Source organism: Peromyscus eremicus, chromosome 8a (genome assembly GCF_949786415.1).
Source record: "Peromyscus eremicus chromosome 8a, PerEre_H2_v1, whole genome shotgun sequence".
Lineage (NCBI taxonomy): Eukaryota > Metazoa > Chordata > Mammalia > Rodentia > Cricetidae > Peromyscus > Peromyscus eremicus.
This window is the reverse complement of record NC_081423.1, coordinates 102,017,337-102,035,961: the sequence shown is the minus strand read 5'-3', so window position 1 is coordinate 102,035,961 and position 18,625 is coordinate 102,017,337. Positions and strand designations below refer to the sequence as shown.

At 51.6% G+C, this 18,625-nt stretch overlaps 1 protein-coding gene across 4 annotated transcripts in view; it reads right to left on the bottom strand.

The window, feature by feature from the left end:
- Positions 1 to 1,639: 1,639 nt before the first annotated feature.
- Rptor (regulatory associated protein of MTOR complex 1) overlaps positions 1,640 to 18,625 on the bottom strand; it is a 350,353-nt gene continuing 333,367 nt past the window's right edge. For all 4 annotated transcript variants that reach the window (XM_059272251.1, XM_059272252.1, XM_059272253.1 and 1 more), the window contains 10 exons: positions 17,643 to 17,748; positions 14,318 to 14,432; positions 12,977 to 13,101; positions 10,277 to 10,381; positions 8,968 to 9,074; positions 6,884 to 7,011; positions 6,249 to 6,335; positions 4,930 to 5,046; positions 4,418 to 4,547; positions 1,640 to 3,687 (listed from right to left, as the gene is read on the bottom strand). In XM_059272251.1, coding sequence (XP_059128234.1) covers positions 3,619 to 3,687; positions 4,418 to 4,547; positions 4,930 to 5,046; positions 6,249 to 6,335; positions 6,884 to 7,011; positions 8,968 to 9,074; positions 10,277 to 10,381; positions 12,977 to 13,101; positions 14,318 to 14,432; positions 17,643 to 17,748 — 1,089 coding nt within the window. In that variant the 3' untranslated portion in view covers positions 1,640 to 3,618. The remainder of the gene's footprint in view (positions 3,688 to 4,417; positions 4,548 to 4,929; positions 5,047 to 6,248; positions 6,336 to 6,883; positions 7,012 to 8,967; positions 9,075 to 10,276; positions 10,382 to 12,976; positions 13,102 to 14,317; positions 14,433 to 17,642; positions 17,749 to 18,625) is intronic.

Here is an 18,625-nt window from a genome sequence, read left to right as displayed (position 1 = left end):
AGTGAGGCTCCTTCTCAAAGATGGAGGGAGCAGGGCAGGTTGGGACATAGAGGCCTGGGTACAGGCCGCAGCAGAGCAGTTGTGTCTGAGGGCCACTGGAGAGGGAGGCCATGGCAGACCAGCCGTGGACAGGTTCTTTCCCTTAGCCAAGGAAGCACAGACCTAGCTCTATCATGTCAAAAGCTCTTCCACACAAGATCCACAGACACTTCCTGGTACCATGCCATTTTAGAAGCCCACAGCACCTGTGATTACTGTCTGACTTCTAAGAGACATGGGTGGATAGTAGGGCCGTGCGAGCTTCAAGGGCAGGACACTGGATGGAAGTGCCAGCAACATTCATACACCAGGCCACTATGGCCAGTCACCACTGACAAGAGTGTTTGACACTGGGTAAGCAGTCTTGGGAGGTCGGTCTCAAGCTTGGGTGTGCCCAGACTGCTTCTTCCTGAGGCATGAAGTCTCCCTGTGCCTGCCATTGCCATCCCTGTGGGTCTGTGTCCTGTTCTCTTCTCAAAGGGACAGCTGGACTGGATTACTGCCACCCATGACCTCATTTTGACTTGATGACCTATGGAAAGACCCTGTTTCCATATACAGTCATGCTGAGGTGCTGGGGGGAGGGGAGAGATCAGGGCTTCAACATATGGGCTGGGAGAGAGAGCTCAGTCCTTTAGACTCCCCCCCCCCCCACTTCCCTTCATGTGCTCTTGGTCTTCTGAGGTCTCTGCCCTCCACACCTGAGATGCTATTTTCCACTTTCTGGGAACATGTGGGTTCTGACCAGACCAGTAATCAATTCAGTATGACACAACAGGCTAATTCTTCTGGCCTCTGTGCATGGGGGGCGGTGGGGGTGGGTGTTTGCTGAGGCTTTGGAGGATGGGGATGTAGACATGTGCAGTAGGTGGTGGAGGCCCCATCTGGCACAATGACCAGCATGAGACCTGCAGAGGGAGCCCCATGGCTCTCCCTGGTTGGCAGGCTATGCTCTTACACTTGAGGGCTGAGGTGTTTAGCCTGGAGGAACACTGGGCCTCTGGACACATGTTCAGAGCTAGTTTGCTGCCTGGCCCCTCACAGGACCAAGACCAGGGCTGCACACGCACTCACCCTCTGCAGAAGTACTTGGTGTTGCCTAGAGAGGCAACAATGCTAATAGAAAATGGGGACGAACGGAACGCCGGGCGGTGGTGGCACTCGCCTTTAATCCCAGCACTCGGGAGGCAGAGCCAGGTGGATCTCTGTGAGTTCGAGGCCAGCCTGGTCTACAGAGTGAGTTTCAGGAAAGGCGCAAAGCTACACAGAGAAACCCCGTCTCAAAAAAAAAAAAAAAAAAAGAAAAGAAAATGGGGACAACCACACGAAGCTGGTCTGTGTCAATGCGGGGCAACCTTATTAACGACAAGCTTGAGTTAGCAGAGGAATCCCAGTCCTGATGCCTCAATGTATCCATGGCAACCACCACCTCTTCCTTTCCACCCAGGCCCAGGAGGGCTAGATACAGTGGCCCTGTCCTGGGGCATTCACTTATAGCTGTTTTGGGTCAAGACTGTCCCACCCCAAGGGAGTGGGGAATGCAGAAACCCTTTGGGGCCCAGCTCACCCCACCCTTGCACATTCTCAGCTAGCAGGAGGCGCAGTCTCTTCTCACGGCTTTATTCTTTATTAACACTTGCTGCTTGTCACTGCTCTGAGCTTCATTGCAGTCCCACGTCTTGTCAGTCCTTTTTAACTCTCATTTGGGTAAAATAAATAGAGACAATGAACTGTAGGCCAGCGCTCTCTCGAGCCTTAGTTAGCTTCATGATTGAATTTTCGCATCAGACTTGTGAAGGCCCAGCCCGTGGGCAGGATCAAGCACTGCAGCTCCACCAGGGAAGGGAGGTCACTCAACCCTTCAGGTGGCCCCGTGCACCAAAACAGAACCACCAGCTAGACAGGGACTGAGCTGGACCACATTTGGAGTCCAGCTGCTGGAAGGTTCCAGCGTGTCCCCCACTGGAGCGCTCTGCACAACTGGGCAAGTGGGCTCCTGGGGATGTCAGGTGGTCCCGAGGCCTTCCTGACTCCAAGCTGCTGTCTGGCCCAGCCAAGTGGATGAGCCTTCCTCCTGATACAAGGGTCTCCTGTCCTGCTCGTCCAGCCCCATCTGGCCCTGTGGTCAGCCCAGGACTGCCTGCAGGGATCCTTTCACAAGGAAGATGCTCTTGACTAAAACAGATCTGTTGAGCACAGCAAGGGACCAAGCCTCTGCCCTCACTGTACCAACCTGTGTGGACTCCTGGTGGCAGACCTGATTAAGCCATTTTGTCCTCCTCTGAAAGATCCTGATTCCCAGGGAAAACAGAAAATCCTTTTCAAAACATCATTACTGTTGTGCCCTGTTTGTGTGCAACTCCTCAGCAATGCTGTGCTCCATCCAGGGCTGAAATGTCCATGGCCCCTCACTTTCATGTGCACACAGACACATGCCAGCATACCAGGACACTGCTGAGAAACTCTTCCACATCACAGATTGCATCATGCAACCTTAGTCACACCATCCATGGGGCTGTTGCTGCCCACATGCCTCTAGGGTCCAATGCAGTCTCTGAACCTGTGTGTGTGATGAGTGTGAGGCCAGCATGTGAGTGCACCTGTGGCAGGCCACAGTGCTCATACATGTGCAGGAGGGGAGACTGTGGACCTGCACGTGTGCACACCCTCAGTGTGCACAGACAGGAAGACCAGGGCACCCATATGTGCTTGGGCATGGATGGGGAGGCTGCGTGCCTGCATGCTGTGTGCCCATGTGTGGCACACACAGGGAGCTAGGGGCCGTGGCCACTGCTACTGCCCTACGGGAGAGAAACACTTCAGAATGAGCCTGGCAGGCTGAGGCAACAGCTAATTCTACAGATCTGCCTCATCTGTCCACAGCCACAGAGCCCTTTCCTGTAAACCAGTTCATGTTAGGGGCCCAGACTAGACCTCAGAGGTCTAGCTGTGCAGGCGGGGGGCCCTTTCCTCACACCATCATAACATACCCAGTCATGAGGTGGGTGTGCTGGGCTGCCTCTGTGCCCTACGAGGCCAGGCTCAGACTTCCATACTTGGGTAGCAGGAGAGGCCTCCCCTCTTTCTCCTCCTCAATTGCTTTCTTCCATTTTTCAGCATTGCCCAGCCTACTCTGAGGGGTTCCTGTCCACGTGAGAGGACAGTGGGGCTGGGCCACGGCTCTCAGGAGCCCCAAACGCAGTGTTTCTACAGAGCTCCATCTGTCCTGTGACTAATGCTTTGATCACATGGAAAAACTAAATGTATCCCTTTGTAAAATCTCAGAAGAAAACAGGACAGAAAAGGACCATGATGTGCTGAGAGGCATCATGAGGTCCTTGGTGCCTGGGTGCTGGTTCTCGATGGGAAGCAGCGTCCAACCCTCCCCTGCTCTGGACTTGTCCATTACAGTGAAGACAGACAGTAAGAAGTGCAAGCCCCTCCTCAGTTGGCCATGGCCAAATCGGGAGCCAAGGTTTGCAAGGTGGGTAGGTAGGTGGGCACTGCAACCCAAGCAGTGCAGTTGATTCACTATGTACAGCAGACGGTGGCTGCAGCCTGGCAGAGTCCTGGGTGCCGCTATCTGACGCGCTTTTCCACCGAATACACAGAGATGTAGTAGTCATTGCTTCCTACTGCCAGATGAGGCTGTGGGGAGAGGGAGACACGCACATGAGCAGGGCCTCCGCACATGAGCAGGGCCTCCGCACATGAGCAGGGCCTCCGCACATGAGCAGGGCCTCCGCTCCAGCAGGAGCTGCAGCACTGGGCTAGGGGAAGAGGGCAGACTGCTTGTTCTCTGCCCAGCTCTAGCCGGGAGGATTAACTACCCTAGCACCTCGGAACTCCACAAAGGCACAGAAATGAAGGCCATTAACTGCCGGATTCTAGCAGGGATGATGCATCATCCAAATTCCATTACAGTCAATTTGCATACTACCCACAATTCCCTGCAGCTTCCTTTCAGGACTGCCCCACTGGGACGGTTCTGGGAAGCTGGTGCTATGCACGTTAGGCACACAGGCTCCCGTGAGACCCACTCTGCAAAACCCTAACCAACCCAACAGTCCACACGAGTGACTACAACTATGGAAAGGTGTCCAGTGACACTCATCTATTGCCCCTTCACCAAGAGGGAAGGGGATGCCCCCAAACCAGAGGACACTAACTGTTTCTCCCTCTGTGTTGTCTATTCTTACCTGAGTACTAAGAATTGAGTTTGGTTTCTAGGGGGCAGGGCGATAGTTTGGAGACCCCAGGGCCTATTTCACTTCTTTATGTTCTTGGAGCCTGGAGGTGGGGTCCAGGCTTCCTAGTCACTCAGGTGACTCCACTTTACCCCTTACCCTCCCCAGAGACCCCGAGTGAAGGTACAGACCCAGTGTGGGTGGAAAGCCAAGCAGCTGATGGCCCCGACGCGCTGGCCCATGAACCCATCGTAGTATTTGATGTTGTTGATCAGCTCCCCGTTTCCGTTGTAGACGGCTGTGAACTGGTTCATGGAGCCACTGTGGCAGGGAGGAAAAGATGGTCAGAATATTAGCTTGTCTCCCTGTGATGTGGGAGGAAGACAGGCCAAGAGCCTGGCTGGGGATGGGTGGCTACGGCATGTGGGGCCACAGCCAGGAGGTCTACCTGTATGTCACCCTGAGGTAAGAAGAGGCTTACTCAGTAAGAACCAGGCCTGTCCCCAGAGATGCCTTGAGGGCAGGTGTTTGTTCTCCTGGCTGGAGAAGGCAGGGAGAGATCTTCTGTTTTTATTTCATGGTAGTACAGTTATACCTCTAAGCTAACCTCCTCCAAAGGCACCATGAGGACAGAGCCTAGATGCTGTGCACTCTGACAGTACTCTGTTCAGAAGCAGGGGCTGCATGGAGGCAGGGTACCTACCAGGCGATCAGGTTTGCTTGGGGATGGATGTCGAGGGCTGTCAGCCCCTTCACAATCTGCATTACATTCACGGACTCAGGCATCCGAGGATCAAAGAAGCGCACATCTCCATTGACACTGTGAAAGAGGGCCAGAGTGATGCTTGCTGAACCTTAGGGATACTACCTGGAGCCCTGTGGGAGGGACCTGGCTCTGGAGGATGGTGGCACTGGCCCTGTGAAGTTTCATGCCCATTTGCATATGCTGGTAAGGCCAAAGCCATGTAGACTCCCAGGGCCCCTATCAAGGGGCTCCCAGGTGATGTCCACAGCCCCCCATCCTGCCACACCACTGGCTTCAGCAGTCTGAGTTCCCAAGCTGCACCCCTCTTAAGCTGGAAAAAGCCAGGATTGATACTGAAGACAGCCACTGTGCTCGCTCAACGCGACATGGCAGGATATGGCAGGGTTAGAGAAGAGGATAGGAGCAAGGGCAGGGGCAGAGTGCCACAGAGACTGGAATTCATGAAGTGGAGCCAATGAGGGCAGAAGATGGCAGAGGGAGCCTGGTGGATACCCAGCTCCACAGGGAGGCCAACTTGCCTTGCCTAGGCTCATAGCCTTCTGCGTCAATGTCCATTCCAAGAGTTAGGTTCTGCTTCACGCCACAGATAAGGGGAAAGAACATCACTCTGAAGGAATGGTGGCTTTGCAGTAAATTATGCTTTGCTGACTCTTTTTTTTTTTTTTTTTTTTTTTTGGTTTTTCGAGACAGGGTTTCTCTGTGTAGCTTTGCGCCTTTCCTGGGACTCACTTGGTAGCCCAGGCTGGCCTTGAACTCACAGAGATCCGCCTGTCTCTGCCTCCCGAGTGCTGGGATTAAAGGCGTGCGCCACCACCGCCCAGTGCTTTGCTGTCTCTTTAACAGGCAAATAAAGATTCGCCTCTCTCAGCACAGTATTTACTGAGCAGCAGGTCTGAATTTATGTGCAGAGGCTGGCTGGCGACAAGGCAGTCTGCTGGGGCAGCCAGCCTGCTTGGGGATATGTTGCCAGGTGCATCTTGCTTTGCTGCCCCTGCGCCTCAGGAGGGACATACCGGCCTGCCCATCTCATTCAGCCCAGCTTAGATTTTCTGGTGTGTGTACACACACAGGCACATACATGCACACACACACACCCTCTTGCTCTGCACTCTGACCTTTCTAGCCAGTTACAGAGCAGAGTCAATTACTGCCCTGAAATGCCACATTCCCTAGCTGTTTAAATATCAAGGACATATTTAAATGGAGGGAAAATAATGTTTTCACTGCAAATGTCTTATGCATATTTTGCTCCTTACCTCACACTCACGATGTGGCCCTCAGGGTGCTTCTGCAGGTAGGCCTTTACCACCCACGCAGTGTGCTCTCGGTAAGTCATGACCCGGCTAAAGGAAGAAGGTATGGTCAGGACTGGCCCAGCCCAGGTACTCTTCCCCCACTGCTCAGGGTATTACAGGGAGGGCTAGGAGGAACAGGTGTGAACTGGACCTGGCAGCCCTGCCCCTGGGCAGAGCCTCAGGAGGATATTCAGGTTGGAGCCACTAGGCAGGCTGTACTAGGTCACTCCCCTCATCTGTCTAGCCTCCAATTCCCCAGTCTGGCCTTGAAGTCTGGGTGCCATTTTGGGTTGAGGAAGGCCTAGTAGCCCCCTGCCTTAGATGGCAGCTTAGGAGAAGGCCTCTCTGCTCCTCTGTCTCTGTGGGGTCAGCTCGAAGAGGTCTTCTCTGAGAAGCAGGACGCAGGGCTATGAGACAACTGGACGCCAGGCAAGGATGGAGGACGAAGATACACGAGCCAGGCAGTGAAGGTTAAAGGCTGACCCCACTGAGCCGGCTCTGCAGCCCCAGGAGCTGACTCTTGCCTGATGTCAGAGCTCTCTGCCATCTGGAAGGAGCCTGAATAGCACTGAGGAGAGGGGAGGTGTGGCAGTTACCATTCACTGAGTGCCATCCTCCTGTCATAGACTCGGATGGAGCCATCGCCCAGGCCAGCCACAATGAGTGAGCGGTGGGAATCACAGGACAGACTTGTCACACAGCTGTCAGCACCCGTGGGAATATCCTAAGCCCAAAAAAAGAGCAGTGAGGAGGGGCTTCCAGTTGGCTGCAGCATCTTTTGTGGACATATTCATTTTCCTCAGGCTGCGAAACAGGTCTCTACCTACAAGGCTATCACAGGCCAGAGGAACTAGGTCAAGGGTAGTGCAGGGCTACAGGGCATCAGGTATGCCCTGATCTACTGGAATGTCTGCCTTGCGCCTGTACCTACAGGCCAGGATGAGCAGAGCCTGTGAGCCCATGTCCGGGCACAGCCTGGAAGGCAACTGTGGGGATGCCTGGTTCTCAGGGCCAATTAAACTTCCCAGCAACATCTCCTTTTCCTGAAAAGAAAGACGAAGCACATTTTGGCAGGGAGGGAGCCTCGTTAGGTCTCTCTTCAAACCCCTAATTAGTCAGGGAAGAGCTGAGAAACTGCTTCTCTGCTCCCCTTGGTGCCATAAATACTGCAGAAGGGCAGGGGGGTGATGAATGGGAGCGAGAAGGAATGGGAGCTGGAAACGGGCCTCAGAGGGGAAAGTGCTTTCTAATCAGATGGGGCAAGCCTCAGAGGAACTCATGGGAATGGGGGGCGGATTCTGAATGGGGGAGTTGTTAAAGAGCCACGTTCCCTCTTTTGTAGCTGATGTGATGGCACCCAAGGAGGCACTGCACCTGCAGGGACCCCAAGGGTCCCACACAGCCCCCCCCCCCCAAAATAGTAACAATCCGGCACTATCTCTCCATATGGACAGGGACCCTGAAAGACAGTATTGTACTTCAACTGTTTGGTGGCATTGTGGGGCTTGAGGATGCCATGGAGGCATTCTAGCAGATGTTGATGGACAGGTCTCAAGTTATGTCAGCTCTTGTCATTCCTGTCTGTCTCTGCCCCTTTGCTCTACAGAGATATCCACAGCTGTCCATGCCCCCACTTTGGCAGGGCAGGCTGGAGAATGCTGAGGACAGGCTCTGCTTTGTGGCTCTCTGGGCACTGGGCAGACAGACATCCCTCAGCTACCTATGTGATGTCCTTACAGTATCTGTGATTGCTGGGTGGTGGTGGCGCACACCTTTAATCCCAGCACTCAGGAGGCAGAGCCAGGTGGATCTCTCTGAGTTCGAGGCCAGCCTGGTCTACAGAACGAGATCCAGGATAGGCACCAAAACTACAGAGAAACACTGTCTCGAAAAACCAAAAAAAAAAAAAAAAAAAAAAAAAAAAAGATTTAATTCTTGAGGTTGAGGATTTAGCTCAGTGGTAGAGCACTTGCCTAACAAGCGCAAGGCCCTGGGTTTGGGCCTCAGCTCTGAAAAACAAAAACAGTATCTGTGATTTTGTCTTGGACCCAAAGGAGGTAGGTAGGTGCAACTGGACTCCAGCAAGGAAGCCCAGATATCTAAGGCAAAAACCAATGCACTCTATTAAAATGGAAAACTTGGAACCAGACTGGTCTACACAGTAGTATTATGTCTCAAAAACAAATAAACAATCTTGCAAATGAAAGATGATTTAAGTAAGGGGCTGAGTTCTCACTTGGTGGCAGCTGGGGAGGTGCTCAGCATACACAAAGCCCTGCCTTCTGCATCCAGCACCACAGGGGGAGAAAAGACGCAGATGGTCAAGTAATTAACCGTTCTCATTTAAGATAGTTCACCCTACTGATTTCTGATATTCCCTAATTTGCACGGAGAAAACATATTTGGAAATAATTTGGATTAGCACAGGCTTAATTATGCTGTAATGCAGGGTCAAAGTGCCACAATCACTATGCATCCAGAGGTAATTAGCTTCTCGCCTGGCAGCAAGATGCCATCTCCCCGTCTGTCTCCCTGTAGACAGACAGCTGGGCAACAGTCCCCGACTGTGCTTGCCTGGAGGCCACAGGTCTTGGTTCTCTTTGACAGGAATGAGATCTATTTTGTGGAGCAGGAGCGTGGTCAGTCTGGTTCTACGAAGCTTGGGGCCTGGCGTGGTTACCTGCACTTTTGTCTCACGGTCAGTGTCCCAGATTCGGACAATGCGCACGTCCCCTGAGCTCATGAGGAGGCCAGTTTCTTGTTCCCAGTCTACCACCATCCCAGCTCCTGGGGAAACAGAGTGGGTCACTATGTCAAACAGTGGCTCAGACAAGATAGGGGCATCCTGGGCATCCCCCTCACTCATGTAAGGCCAGGCTGGTGTAATAATGTTCAGATGAGCGTTGTGCTCTCCCAGAACCTTACATGTTCTACCCACCCATGGCACTGAATCACAGTACTTAGAATCTCTGTCCACCAAATACATCTTCTACAATTCTGAGGCACAAATAGTACAAATTCAGTGGCCTCCAGACCAATCAGAACACCAAGGTCCTAGTTCTCTTAGGAAAAGCAGGGGTTCTGTACAGGCCATGGGCCACCCGTACCCCTAGCATTGAAACAAGCTCTCAGCTAGGTGCAATAACATGTACCCATCATCCTAGATACTGAGGGACTGAGGCAGGAGGATGGCCAGTGGGCAACTTGACTCAGCTCTCAGGAATTCTCCAAAGGTCACTGTCTACATGGGCATGGACTGCCATCAGAGCAAAGTGTTTATAAAGCAAGCTTCTGTACCCAAGGTACCCTAGGCAACAAAGCATTAATGCTTAAGTCCCCTGGTACCCATGGGATGTTAACTCAGCAGAAGCCATGGGGGTGGGAGCTAGTTCATCCCTGGTCCTCAATGCTGCAGGAGGCACATACCCACAGACAGAGCACCTCCTGAAGCATGACTGAGGGCCAGCTACAAGGTGCAGGCCCTGAGCATTTCTTGGGAAAGCTGACACCACATGTGGACCCTCTGAGCTTCACTTCTTCCTCATCTCAGTTGGCTTAGACTTCTACAAGGAAACCACAGGCCACTCAGGTTTCCTATCATAATTCTGGAGGCCACAGGTCCCACCAGTCCAGGCAGCTGTGAGTGTGGCTGGACTCCATCCCCAGATGGAGATCACCACTCAGTGGTCCTGGGAAAGCACACAGCTGGCACAAGGAGGACACCATGCAGCCTTCACGCTCAGCCAGCAGCAACTCTTTTCTGAGCCGCATCTGGACACCACAGTGCTGCCTACAACTTGGTCAAACTGAGAACATGGCAGAGCATTGGCATCTTTGAGAGTTACCTACTCTTGTGATTTCTAGGGGAGACCACTGATGATTTTGGAAACGCATCACAACTATGTCTTCCACAGTTCTAGATGGCCTTCTCCTGAGGAGCCAAAGACCCACCTTGTGCTATCAACATCATGTCTAAGAGCTGGACCCACCTCGTGTTGTTGGCAGCATGTCTGAGAGCCCCTGCCATGCAGTAACCATCTCTGGATTCTTTTCCAAATCAGCAAAATTTTTCCAGACCCTGATGGCACCGTCATCTAGGGAAGGAGAAAAGCAGTATGACTCTGTGCCCTGGAGGTGTGCCCCACCCTATCTCTAAGACACAGACGTAGTGTTCTGGATGCCTAGTCCTGCTATTCTGATGTGAGCAGTCAGTAGAAGGTAAAGGGAGATGGGGCCATGATAGATCCCAGCACTGGAAACCGCAAGCCACATACCAGTGGCTGCATGGCCACTTCTCCTCTCCAGAGCCAGCAGCATGGACCACTCTCTCTTGGAGACAGGGAAGCTGGATAAAAGCTGAATCACTTTCCTCGCTCTTCCCTCTAGTCCAGTCTCTCAGTGGGAAACTTAGTTTTTCCAGAGGACAAAGCTTTGGGGCCTTCACCTTGTCCACACTGCCCTTGGTTTCTGTGCACCTATCAGCCTGACCTAAGGTTAGAGAGGATGGTTGCTTGGCTCTCCAGACAGAAACTCATGAGACTCCCATCTGCCTTGCTTTTAGAGACTTAGAAAGAGGCCTTTCTGTAGCTTCTCCTTTGACAGGATGACTCCAGAGGACACCAGGCACTTCGATGCCTTTCCCCTTTATTTTCTCCCTTTTCTCTCCACTTCCTCCTCTTTGGTGCCTTGAGAATCTCAATCTGACCCTGACCTCTCTTTAAGGAAACTTGAGGGTTCCTAACCCCATGATGCATAGGTCACTTCTAGACAGTTCTGATGCTGTGGGTCAGAGGACTGGCTTTGGTCCTGAGGTGACTTTTAGGGCCACACACTGTCAGTGTAGTGAACACTCACAACAACAAAACAAACAAGAAAACAAGATGGAGGCACTCCTGCTCAACATCCTGCCTGACACCAGAACGCGCCAACATTGAAGTGAGTCCTTGGGTGTAAGCAGCAATGCCCCGGGGAACAGGCAGCCTACACCAACAAGGAGGAGGGACTGCAATGTCTACAAAGACAAGGGAAGCTCTGTCAGGCCATAAAAGCCCAGACTCCAAGCAGCTCATCAGACAATGGTCTCCAGTGTACCTCAACAACATGAGCCATGGACTCCAGCAACAAGTGACCCTTCCAGTGACCATATCCCAACAGGATCTCCTGGCTCTGACCCCAGTGACTGTTGAGTTTCTGCACATTGGTTTTCTGGATAAGCACAACTGAGGCTGTGACCAGCTAGCCTCCATGGCTCTCAAGAGAACTTCACTCTCAGGGAGCATCTGCAGGAAGCCAGCGCCCACTCACTGTCCTTCCCCTGTCAGTGGATGTGGCAGCCGACTGAGTCCTGGGCTAGTGGACTTGGGACTCACATGTGCCCCTCCAGTTGCTATCTGTGAGTCCTGCCTCTGGGTATCACTGCACCACTCAGGGCTGGACTGCAGTGTTGTAACACTAAGTTGCTATCTGTGAGTCCTGCCTCTGGGTATCACTGCATCACTCAGGGCTGGACTGGAGGGTTGTCACGCTAATTTTCTGTGCGTTGTTTCCTCTTTGAAGTGTGTACAATAAACCATGTATTCGTAAGTCATGCTGAAGACATGGAAACTATCAGTGGTCTCAGTGGCGTAGACACTAAGTCCAGGCTCAGGATGAAGACAGAGAAGCCTGGGACTGTGGGCTCAGGGCCCCTCCGTTAGTCTTGCCATCACCTTTCTACCTGACAACAGCTTCTCATCAGCAGGAAGTCGTCATGCTGGTATGATTCTATCTGTGTAGTTTTTGTGGTGCTTGGGATACAACACGGGGCTTGTGATGAAGAGCTCTACCACTGAACCATCCCCGATCCAGGAACCATGTTTCTAAAGAGCTAAAACAACTGTAGCTGGGCACACAGCTCAGCTGGCAGAGTGCTTACCTTGTACACAGGGAGCCCTGGGTTCAGTTCCCAGCACTGTGTGACTGGGCAGAGCAAAACTCAGCTGCAATCCCAGAATTTGGGGAACAGAGGCAGACAGGATCAGGAGTTCAAGGTCATCCTTGGCTATATAGTGAACTTGAGGCTGGACTGGGCTACATGAGACCTTGTCTTAAACAAAGGGACGCAACATAAAGTAACAACAAGAAAAAAACCAACTGTCAACCTAGGGAAAGTGACTCAGAGACTTCCGTTCAAAAATGAGCATGATATAAGATATTTCAGGTGAAAAGACAAACAAGAGAACGGAGTGAGAGCCATTCCTGTCTCTGAAACACCGCTCCTCATCCACCTTCAGGTAGAAGGAAGCTGGTCTGCAAAGATGGACAGACCTGGCTTGGGAGCCTCTCTGATCATGGGAGGAGGGGAGCTGATGGGTCCAAAGGTTAGGGCAGCATGGGCCCTTGTGGACACTATAGCCTAGGATGTCCTCCCTTGCTTTCATGTGTTATCTGGGGCCCATGTGGGTCCGCCATGAAGGTTAGGAGGTTAGAGACTGACATGGCATTTCCAGGACATGGAAGGGCCAGGAATGCTTGGTGAAAAGATGGTCCTAGAGCCCTGACCAATATCCTGCCCTATATTCAAGCCCTTGCCCTCACAAATGTCACACTTCAGAATGATGGGGACTCTTGTGAGCAGTGTTTTGTGAAAAAAAGGAGAAACAGGAAAAAACATGTCCCACAGGCCTAGGAGCCATACCAGTCCCGCTCACCTGTGGCTGTCAGTAGCAAGGAGCAGTCCTGGCCATTCAGGTACTCCATGGCGGTGACCCTGGTGTACCGAGGGTTGCCATTGTGGAAATAGTCCAGCTTCTCTCCTTTCTCCCAGTCCCAAAAACTTGAAGGAATAAGAGAGGTGACAGAAAGACAAGTCACTAGGGAAACAATCCAAACCCCAGTGGGATACTGCTTCACAGCCATGAGGTGGCTGCAGTCAGAGCACAAACTGGCCAGTGTGGGTGAGGAGCTTGTGTACTGCTGGTGGAGGGCACAGTGTGGTCACAGACGACGACTCGGCACTCCACCTCTGCTATGTTCCCAAGTAACTGAAAGCAGTGTTCACAGAAGCAACCAAGCACCCTGGACAGTCGCGCAGTGTGGGAGATCCTTACAAGAGAATATTAAATTACCAGGCCCAAAAGAGAGGAAATGCTGATGTATGCTATAGTATGAGCGAACCATTAGGTAAAAGTAAAAGAAGTCAGTCACAAAGGACAAATACCATTAAGATTCCACTTGCAGGAGTTCCCTAGAGGCGTCTCTGTTCAGAGACAAAACAATGATGGCACCTGAGGGAAGGGACTAGTGTTCAGTGTGTGGTTTTGGTATGGGAGATCAAGGACATTCTGGAGGTGGTGGTGGGGCTGGCCTTCACAGTATGCATATGCATTGATAGCAAATGGTTGAGATGGGGGCTGGAGATGGCTCAGCGGTTAAGAGCACTGGCTGTTCTTCCAGAGGTCCTGAGTTCAATTCCCAGCAACCACATGGTGGCTCACAACCATTCGTAATGAGATCTGGTGCCCTCTTCTGGCCTGCAAGCATGCATGTAGGCAGAACACTGTATACATAATAAATAAATAAATATTAAAAAAAAATGTTTAGGGGTTGGGGATTTAGCTCAGTGGTAGAGCACTTGCCTAGCAAGCGCAAGGCCCTGGGTTGGGTCCTCAGCGCCGCAAAAAAAAAATAAAAATAAAAAAATAAAATAAAATAAAAAAAAAGTTTAAGATGGCCAGTTTCCTGTTATATACAGTTTACCACAACTTAAAAAACAAAAGAAAGAAGGGGGACAAAAAAGGAGATCTACAGGCATTTAATAAAGCTAAAGTGGATAGTCTCTTCCCACATCTGAACCTGTTATAAATTTTAAAACTCCATTCTTTCCCAGGGATCCTCTGTAACTCATTTGCTTCTGTAGAATAGGTGAGGAGAAAGTCTCCTACCTGGCCTGTCCTTTAGTAATGCAGCCCAGGTGAGTCTGGGATAGGGTGGGCCTCATAAGAGGTGCAATGGAGGGAGAAGACACCAGGGTGAACTGAAGTCATGCCTACCAGATGCTGTCCTTGTCGGCAACAGCTATACATGGTGTAAAGGGGTGGAATTTGACCACAGAGGGGACGCCAGGGTTCCTGTTCAGAAATATCTGATCATCCAGTCTGGTGATGCCTGTAAGAGATAATGGAGCTAAGTTCTCATCTATAGCAACATTGACATTACCTTTACCGGAGCTGAAGCAGGGGAAAAGCAGAGACCAAAGACAAGGGCTGGAAGTACATGCTGAGGAAAATGGGTAGCTTTAGCTCCGTACATCCAAAACTCTGGGGGTCTATGCTTTTCCTTGGCCCCGTCTCACAGCTCCTGGCAGAGCTAGGCAATGGCATGCCTTTGATCAATGCTTATTATACTATACACAACAATGTTCAGAGTAGAGGAACTTCACTGAGTCTGGAGAGAGTACTAAGAACTTCAGGATGAAGAAGGGTGTGGGTACCATTTCTTAAGAAGGCCCAGGGCCTTCAGTCTGGGAAGCAGCTAGCCAAGAAATCACAGGGGTGGAGGACACAGGACAGGTTTCTTACCAGGCCCCACACATTAGCTGAAGATATACACCCTCCCTGCTTGCAGCAAAGGATGCAGAGAGTCTAGGCAGCTGCAGATATAGTATGGTGGGCAGTGAAGTCAGAGTACACACCACCTCCCAGCTGCAGCACCAAGGACGGAGACAGCACCTTCTGCCTTGGCCCCAGATACCTGCATGGACTTCTGGGTATCTGGAAAGGTGCTTCAGGGATCACATTTTAGTGAACATAGCTCTTGGGTGGACAGAGGAAAGCTTTCTGGTCTAGCCAGGAGGCCCCTTTGTGATCCTATGGAGAGTGGTGGGTTTGGTGCTGGCAGAAGCCAGCTCCTGGGTGGCTCTGAGATGGGCTCTTTCCCCTGGTCTGTGCCCCTTGCTGTATAGGGGGCTCTAGGATGGCAACATTGAGAGACTCACACCGTTCAGCCAGGTGGGCAGCTCTGCAGACAGTGTCTGTCCTCTGGTTCCTCTTCCCAGAACACATGGTAGGAGGGAAAATGCCTGGGGGTGGTGTTGCTGGAGGAGGAGGGTGCCTGGTTTGCAGTGGTACAAGTGTATAACCTGGGCACCTTCACTCTTGGTTATGTTCTTCTTGTTGTTAAAGACTCCAGGAGGGTGGTAAGGTTCTGAGCTCTGGAAGATGCTACCAGCCAAAGCATTTTGCATATATGCAAACAGCTGTGTGTAGCAGGTGGCCCGGGTCACCACGTCTTGGGGAAGCCAATGATGACCAGGGACTTAAAGAATGCCTTCTGGTCTTCCCTAGAGCCCATCTCCTGGGGCCTGATTTGTACTTTTGCAGTCAGCTCCATCCAACCTGTAGGCATCATTTCCCACCTCTCCTGCTGACACCTTTCCCAGTTCATACCTGGATGTCAAACAAATAAAACCTTGTACTGAATCTAGATCCTGAACCCGGGTGACTGGAAGAATGCACTGCAGCCACTGGGCACTGAGTTACCTGTGTCTCCGTCTTACCTAATGAGCTTCCAGGTCATTCACTAACTTCACTTTTGTGTTGAACCCCATGATGTGAGTGTTCTACCACCAGGTTACTGCACCCTCTGTTGTGTGTTTTTGATAAACATATCTCTTTTTCATAAAGACTACAAAGAGTATTTGTCTCGTGTGTGTGTGCATGTGTGTGTTAGAGGTCAACCTGGGTGTCACTCTTCAGGAGCTATCTACTTGTTTTTGAGACACTGGATCACCAATTAGGCTAGGCTGGCCGGCCAGTAATACCTGTCTGCCTCGGCAATGCTGGAATTATGAATATGTAGCACAGTGTCTAGCTTTTTATATGTAGGTTCTGGGGCTCAGACTCAGGTCCTCATACTTGTGTGGCAAACACTTTATTGAGTGAGTCATCTCCCAGCCCCACCTGTCTTTGTATTCTGAATGTATGCCTCAGTTCTGAATAGAAATACAAGTCAATGTTGCCTCTGCAGCTGGGACCAAGAGGCCCCTAGACATGTTACTGTGTGGGCCTGGTTTCCAAACTAGTTTCTAAACTCGTGTCAGGAAAGTAACCTGCCCTAGCTGCGTTGGCCTGCAATTCTGGGAAACACTGTCTAGGAGAGTGAAGTGGACAGGGAGCTCTGAGAGGGCCTGTGCTCTCTAGGAGGGCGCAGAGAGGGTGCTGTGGACAGTGTGCTTGCCAGCTGCACATCCCCGAGCAGTGGTTACTGGGCTGCACACAGTTATGAGACACCAGCACCTACAAGGAGGCATGAGGAGTCAACAGAGGGAGCACGGACTGTATCAATGCCACGGGCACCCAAGGGCCTGCATCATAGGTGTGGCGACATCCTAGAACACAAGCACGGATGTGTAGGAAATGAGGTCCTCAGGGAGGCAGGCCTGGGGCTGAAGCTGGCATGGCCCTCTATTTCAGTGGGAAGGGCAGTTGGTCTTCTGAGGCTCAGCCCTACTTAACAAGTAATTGGTCATCATTATTTTCTAAATTTCAGAGGACAGGGAGGTATGGTCAAAACTGTGACTTGTGGAACTGGGGAGAAGGCCAGAGACTGACCACACTGACTCTTAGTCATGGCTGCCTCTGTGAGAAAAACTACTTGGCTATTGGTTGGAGACATGAAGTGGCCTCTACCTCAGAGCCATGGAACTGCATCAGGGGTGGTGGGGACAGACTTGCTCTACACTCCTTAAGAGAGTAGATGAAGGGCCCTGGTCTTACGGTGAGGTAAGCTGGCCCTCATTCCTGCCGCACTTGGGATGATCCTGTTCCCTGCACGGCCTCCAGGCCTGGAGAAAACACGCACGCACGCACGCACGCACATGCACACACACACACACTGCATCTGCTGACAGGAGCTTGCTCTTGGGCCCCCACAGCAGCACACACAGTGTCCTTGGCTGATCAGTAACACCTCCTCCATGAGGCTGGAAGCAAAAACATGATTGGGCAAACAGAGCACGCTGCCAAGTCTGGGAAAGGTCTGGTGAGGGTGCAGTCGTCGAGGTTTGGAGGAATGGAGCCAGTGGTCACTTCAAAGACATCGTGGGTGGTTAGTGAGATGCAGGTTCCCAGGGCCTGGAAAGGGCCTGCACCACCTCTACTGAGACCCCAGGGCAGGAATGTCCTTCAGGAGAAGCCCTCCCCAGGAGGTGGGCTCCTCTCCCCTCATGCCGTCCCTCCCTGTTCCAGCTGCCTCTACCAGTCAGTGTGCTAGTCTGCAAGAGCAGCATGCAGTGCCTTGGAGGCTGAAGGGGACTGGCTAAGTCCTGACTATGTCTGGCAGAAGACCTGTTCCCCGGCGGCGGCGCTGTGCACTTACCCTTCTGGATGACCTGCTGTGCCTGCTTTCTGACTCTAGTGTTCCTCAGGAACCGCCACTCTCGTTCCTTGCGGATCTGACTCTCCAGGTCATGCTCTTCAGGGATCTTAGGGACAAAAACCCTAGATTAGGCTCAGCAACTAGAAGGAGTTGATTTCAGCATTTGGGGGGCTGAGGCAGGTAGAGCACCATGAGTTCGAGGCCAGTATGGTTTATATGGTGAATTCCAGGCCAGCCAGGGCTACACAGTGGACCATGTCCCAGAAAAAAAACAACAAAGGACAGTACTGAGCACTGCAGATCTGGATCCTTTCCTCTGGGTCCTGGCTGAATCCCACTGACAGGAGGAGATGGGACTATAGGGTGGGGTCCTGAGATTCCCCAAGGGAAATGCCTCCTAGCCATGCAGAGGCAGAGGTGCTGGTTTTCACTACGGCTCTTGCTTGTGAACACAAGTGTATTATCTTCTCTCTCTGAAGCGGGTAAACCTCACTGAATGATTGTCTTGGGAAGCTAAGCATTAGTTTCAAGTTCCCCAAATGTTGAGACAATCAATGAACAAGGTAAGACCCTCCTTCCTCCTGGCTGAGAGCACAGATAGAGGACCTATCTGGGTCAGTTAGGAGATAGCCGCTTCCTGAGGAAAACAGCTTCGTGAAGAGGACCCCAGACAGGACTATATTTCTTTTCCAGTGTTTTATTGCTATGCACCCTTCTTTTTCTTCTCAAAAACTGCAAAGAAATACACTCAACAACAACAAAATCAGCAGCCACAGGACAACACCCAACCTGGACACGGGGGATGTCACTACCTCCTTGTGAATGGTTATTGGTTTAGAAATAGCCCCATAGCAGCAAATGTGGATTCAGAACCATGAGTGTCATTTCATGACAATGCAGAGCTTATTAGAAAAGAAATGACAAATGACCAATGACAGGGAGCAATAGTAAAGCAGCTTCCAACAGATCTGAGTGTGCAGAGA